The sequence below is a fragment of the Podarcis gaigeae genome, assembly GCF_964106915.1.
Source record: "Podarcis gaigeae genome assembly, chromosome: 14".
NCBI lineage: Eukaryota > Metazoa > Chordata > Lepidosauria > Squamata > Lacertidae > Podarcis > Podarcis gaigeae.
In genome coordinates this window covers 5,884,308-5,890,513 of record NC_139690.1, presented here as the reverse complement: position 1 = coordinate 5,890,513, position 6,206 = coordinate 5,884,308, and the positions used below count along the sequence as shown (strand labels likewise).

Sequence of the window (6,206 nt, the reverse complement as noted above, 5' to 3'; positions counted from 1 at the left end):
CTTAAAATACAAGACACGACACAGTCTTTATAAAAGTATAAAAGAGTTTACTCACGTTCTGTTCACAATATGATCCCAGAAGGTAGGCAGGCTTAAAAAGGTTACATACACTTAGAAACTATCTTATAGGAAGATAGTACTGTCCTCTCTTGGTTGAGAGCCAAGAGGGCATCCTTAGATGTTTCCTCATCGAAGGAAGATGGCAGAGAGAGAGGCAAGAGGCAAGAGAGAATGGCTGCCTGCCCTGTGCTTTTATCATTTACCTGCACAGGTGAGGCCACACCCACCTCTGGTCACATGCGGAGGAAGTCCGTCCCCAGGAAGTTTACCTGCTTGCTGGACAGACATCCCTCCCCATGTTCTAACATGTACACTCTAGGAATGTTGTCATTGACTGCTCCTGTGTTTACATCCCACAGAATCGGGGGCACAAACTGGGCACCCCGGCCCCACAGAGATCCCTGTGCCCTGCCTGACTCCAGCAGCGGGGGCTTGGTGAGAGCAGAGGGTGAAGAGAGAACCCACCTGGCGGCAAGAGGTGGGCAAGTGTGCTCACCTGCCCCAGGCACCGATGAGCAGCGCTATGCCCCTGTTCAGAAGCTGCCAAACCTCTGTTGGCACAGTGTTCCACAGGGCCAGGCTCAGTGTCTTGTAATGGCCAGGTGAAACCTCAGGGGCAGGTTGGACCACCAAAAGCGCCCCATCAGAAGATCAGAGCATAAGGAATCGGGTGGACTTTGGGCCCAAGTTGCTTAGAACTTTGTGAACCAACGCAAGTATCTAAACAAGAACCATGAGACCGGCCTGGTTGCAAATTGGTAGCCAATGCAGGTTCGTTGCATCTTTAGAGTTCAGATTTATGGTTGGCCATCTGTTTCGTTTTTTTAATAACTTGTTACATTTGTCTTCCCACTTTTCCTTCAGAAAGCCCAGAACTGCATACATCAGTCCGCCCCAAACTGATGCTCTCCAGGTGTTGTTAGACTCCCAACCCCTCTCAGCCCCAGGCATCCTGGCCAGCGGCCATGCAGGTGGTGGAGCATCTGGAGAGCATAAGGTCAAGCAAGACAAGTGTCCATGATTCACTATTTTATCCTCACAACCACCCTTCAAGATAAGCTAGGTTGTGAAAGTATGGCTGAGCCAACCAGGTCGCCCAAATGAACCTCCATGGCTGAGAAGGAATTTGAGCTCAGCTCCTTCTGACCCTTCTCTGGCTCTCCACCCGTGATACCACACAACTGGAACACAGAACAATCTAGTGCCTCCAAACCTTTGCAAAGATGGTAACTTCCTGGTCTAGGAAGTTGTGCTGGGACCGGGGGTTAACCCGAGCAACGTGGTCCAGGTCTGGTCCCGAAACCAAGGATTCCACAAGGAGTCAGTCCAACAGGGCCAAGGCAGGAAACCAGGTTAGGTCAGGCACAGGGTAACAGGCAGGTTCCAGCAAGCAACAATGTTGCTCCCACAACCTGGGGCGGAGTCTGGCAGCCTTTCATCTCTGATGGGGTAATGGCCAGTTCTGATCCCCTGGTGACTCAGCTCCCTGTCTTGCCCGAAGGTGGGCACTTCTCCTGTGAGTACTCAGGTCTCTCCTTCTCTCAGACCTGAGTCTCTGCAGTTCGGGAGACATTGGTGGGTTATTAGACCCAGAGGCCGCCTCAGCCTCTCCTGACCCAACTGGTAGTGGAGCAGCTGTAAGTGATGGCCCAGCTGAAGGCAACGAGGTAATCCCCGCATCTGGATTCAGGGCAGGCTCAGGCCCCCGACTTGGCCCAGCTGGTGTTTGTTGCAGGGGAACCTGTGCAGACTGGGGCTCTTCAGAATCAGGCCCCAGACTAGGTTCAGATGCCGCCTGAGGCAAAGAATCCGGTGCGGATCGAGACTCCTCCAGTTCCAAGTCCGAGCCCGAGCCCGAGTTCCAGGCCATCACAGGAGTGTTGCAACTTGTCAATGTCACCAGGTAGGCAGGACGTAGCCCACAGTGCTCCGTTGAACCCAGGAAAGGCAGCCAGCCCCTTTCTGGTGGTACCGTGCTGGCTGTCCTCAGATTGATGGCTTGCTTTGCAATTGCATGAAAGGCAGGCTTTAAACAGAGGCAGCCAAGTAGGTGCGTCTGGGATCGCAGTCTTAGGCTGCATATGCACCATATGTTCAAAGTGTGCGCACACGCACACACAGAACCCTCGGAGCTGTAGTTTGCTCTTTAAAGGTAAAGGGACCGCTGACCATTAGGTCCAGTCGTGGACGACTCTGGGGTTGTGGCACTCATGTTGCTTTATTGGCCAAGGGAGCCGGCGTACAGCTTCCAGGTCATGTGGCCAGCATGACTAAGCTGCTTCTGGCAAACCAGAGCAGCGCACAGAAACACCGTTTACCTTCCCACCAGAGCAGTACCTATTTATCTATGCACTTTAACGTGCTTTTGAACTGCTAGGTTGGCAGGAGCTGGGACCGAGCAATGGGAGCTCACCCCGTCACGGGGATTTGAACCGCTGACCTTCCTTACACAGCTGCAATTCCCAGCACCCTTGAGTTCCAAGAATTGTTCTTTTTTAGGGGAGTGGCTTCAAAGTATGATGTGTACACAGCCTTAGTAAGTTTGTTGATGACAACCAGGCATTGTTGCCAAGCCTGTCTGACGCCTCCACAAGCATTTCCCTAGCAGAGTTTTGCAGAAAGGCTGAACTGCCCCTTCTCCTCTCTGCCTCTGGGCTTGCCTGCAGTTGCCGTTTCTGGTACAATTCAGAACTTTCCTTCCCAAAACTTTGCACAGGTAAGTGATGAGCAGCTCTGCGCACCTCATAGGATTGTGCTTTCTCTCTTCCCCCCCCCCCCGTTCTCCTTCCCTGTCAGCCATTCCGGACTAAAGCACCTCAAGATTCCTGGCCTGTGTATGGCACACCCCCCATAATGCAACGTTTCAACTAGAGATGCCCAACAATAGATTAGGTTATTGGGAAGCAAAAAACAGAGATATTGGGGCAGGGGGCACAGCAAACATAGCAGCAACAACAACCTAAAACCCAACAACAGGTCAACTGAGGTTGAGGAAGAATACTCATAAATGTGTCAAAAATTATTTAAATGGACAAATTATTTGACAGTCCAAGATAAATACCTCACATGATTTCCCTTTGAAAGCCTCTCTCTTTCTCAAAAATGACCAAATTTACAGGCTGCTACCTGGTTGCGTTTTGCCACAGGCCACTGCTAAATTGTCCATGTCTGGAAGTATCCTTGAAGGCAGATGTCCCAGCCTCAGCCAGCTGCTGTTGGGACCAGCCTTGTCTCCTTGTGCTGCTTGCTGTATCTTTCCTGGTCCACCCTCATAGGTCTTCCCCAGAGAGAAGCCATTGCTTTGTGTTTACAGCAGGATCCCATCCAACCTAGACCCTAAAGAGACCTCTTTCACTTAGGGCCCTGCAGAGAATCTCACTCCCAACTGAAGACCTGGAGAAACCAGACTGGATTCAGAGCCCCCTTTTAGGGATTCCTCAGGAACCTCACTGATCCAATTCCAAGCCCTGGCTTGATCTCCACCCTCCCCCATTTCCCCCTCCCCCTGACAGGCCTCAGGAGTGAAGGCAGCAGAAGCCCAGAGTAGTGCTCATTTGACTGCCATGGGTCTACCTAGGAGGAGAGACACCCAGCAAAAGAGCAGGTAGCCATGCAGCTGGCAATGGCTAGAACCCTCCCCTTCTCCTCTCCCTACAGCTCTGTGGCTTTAGCCTCCACACCATGTCCTAGTCATGTACATGTAGTACATGTGTAGGGGTCTTAGTGGGCCACAAGCTTAACACGAGTCAACAGTGTGATGCAGCAGCAAAAAAAAGCTAACGCTATTCCAGGCTGGATCAACAGAAGTAGAGTGTTCAGATCAAGGGAAGCAAGAGAACCACTCTCTTCTGCCTTGGTCAGACCACACCTGGAACACTTGTGTCCAATTCTGAGCATCACAATTTAAGAAGGATGTTGACAAACTGGAGCATGTACAGAGCAGGGCAACCAAGATGATCAAGGGTTTTTAGGAATGGTTGGAGCTGGGTATGTTTAGCCTGGAAAAGAGGAGACTGAGAGGAGATAGGATAGCCACCTTCAAATATCTTAAGGGCTGTCACATGAAAGATGGAGCAAGCTTGTTTTCTCCTGCTCTGGAGGGCAGGACTCGAACCTATGGCTTCAAGTTACAAGTAAGGAGGTTCAGACTAAACATCAAGAAGAACTTTCTGACAGTAAGAGCTGTTCAACCATGGAATGGACTCCCTCGGGAGGTGGCGGACTCTCCTTCCTTGGAGGTTTTTAAGCAGTTTGGATGGCCATCTGTCATGGATGCTTTAGGTGAGATTACCTGCATTGGACTAGATGACCTTTGGGGTCCCCTCCAACTCTACCATTCTATGCACAGTTTCCTATCTTTGCCTCCCCCAAACTCATGAGCCGTGCCACTGAGCATGAAGGAGTAATGTTCACCCCGCTCCCGCTCTCCCAAGACAGACTTGGCCATTCTCGGTATCCTTCCTGTAGGATCTGCCATGGACTTTTCCACCAACCCTGAGGTTTCAGAGTCCCAGTTCTGTGCCCATGGTGACCACAGGAACGTTGCTATAGCCATCTTGAGTTGTCAAAAGGTACCCCTGCCCGTACGGGCCAGTCTTGCCAGACTCTGGGGTTGTGCGCCCATCTCACTCAAGAGGCCAGGGGCCAGCGTTGTCCGGAGACACTTCCGGGTCACGTGGCCAGCGTGACATCGCTGCTCTGGCGAGCCAGAGCCGCACACAGAAACGCCGTTTACCTTCCCGCTGGTAAGCGGTCCCTATTTATCTACTTGCACCCAGAGGTGCTTTCGAACTGCTAGGTTGGCAGGCGCTGGGACCGAGCAGCGGAAGCGCACCCCGCCGCAGGGATTCGAACCGCCGACCTTTCGATCGGCAAGTCCTAGGCGCTGAGGCTTTAACCCACAGCGCCACCTGCGTCCCTCTTGAGTTGTCAAAAGGAATTGCAACTCCTTGATATATGCTGCTTTCCCCCACCCCTTTTGCAGAGAATTTTGCCTCCTCTCCCAGAATCCCTCTCCCTCTCTCTCTCTCTTACACACATGCAGATACAGACCAAAATAGCTCCCTGGAAAGGCATTTAAGCAGCCAAAGTTAATCCACCAGAGCCAGGAAATCGAGAGGATTCCCACTGCACAGATCATAAATGGTGCTGCTTCCTTTACTGACCACCCCCCATCAATTAACTATTTTTAATCAAAGTCTAGTAACAGCCACGCAAGCTGGAAAGCATGATGATGGGAAACGAGGCTCTCCAGCTCATTACATAATTATCAGTCAAAACGTATGTTTATAGCAAACATTTAATGAGGAACTAATGAGCTCCCTGGATAGCTGAAGCTAATATTATACCAAAATCTGCATCTCTCTCTTCAAAAGCTCCTTTTTTTCTTTCTGCTGACTTGTTTGCATTACCTGTCAGCAATGTTCTCATGGAAGACACATAGAATCATAGAATCATAGAGTTGGAAGAGACCACAAGGGCCATCGAGTCCAACCCCCTGCCAAGCAGGAAACACCATCAGAGCACTCCTGACATATGGTTGTCAAGCCTCTGCTTAAAGACCTCCAAAGAAGGAGACTCCACCACACTCCTTGGCAGCAAATTCCACTGTCAAACAGCTCTTACTGTCAGGAAGTTCTTCCTAATGTTTAGGTGGAATCTTCTTTCTTGTAGTTTGGACCCATTGCTCCGTGTCCGCTTCTCTGGAGCAGCAGAAAACAACCTTTCTCCCTCCTCCCTCCTAACACGTGTTAGTTCATAATATCCCCCCTTTTTTCTGCTCCCTTTTGCCTGTTATAAATCATTTTAAAGCTACGTTGTGGGGAGCAGGCAAATGAAACAAGTATGGGATAATAAAATGCATGTAGAAAAAATGGAAGGCACAGACACCAGCTGGATAGCTCAGTTGGTTAGAGCTCAGTTGGTACTGAGAATGCCAAAGTTGCAGGTTTGATCCCCATATGAGACAGCTGCATATTCCTACCTTGCAGGGGGTTGGACATCCTCAGGGTCGCTACCAACTCTACAATTCTGTGATTTTATAACCTCTTGACACAGAGCGTTTGAAACAGCAACATACGAATATAGCTACATGATGCATTCTCACTGCAAGATCAGTGGGAAACTGAGGCATTAGACAAGATGGT

At 50.4% G+C, this 6,206-nt stretch overlaps 1 protein-coding gene across 4 annotated transcripts in view; it reads left to right on the top strand.

Annotated features, from left to right (window-relative positions):
• Positions 1-2,039: 2,039 nt before the first annotated feature.
• The window catches only part of LOC310831698 (tetratricopeptide repeat protein 24-like), a 36,407-nt gene continuing 32,240 nt past the window's right edge, over positions 2,040-6,206 (top strand). For 2 of the 4 annotated variants that reach the window (XM_083712770.1, XM_083712771.1), the window contains exon 1: positions 4,046-4,341. In XM_083712770.1, the coding sequence (XP_083568896.1) occupies positions 4,316-4,341 (26 nt within the window). In that variant the 5' untranslated portion in view covers positions 4,046-4,315. Of the gene's footprint in view, positions 2,777-4,045; positions 4,342-6,206 lie in introns of those variants that run through there. The other 2 variants (XM_083712772.1, XM_083712773.1) reach the window with 2 other exon arrangements.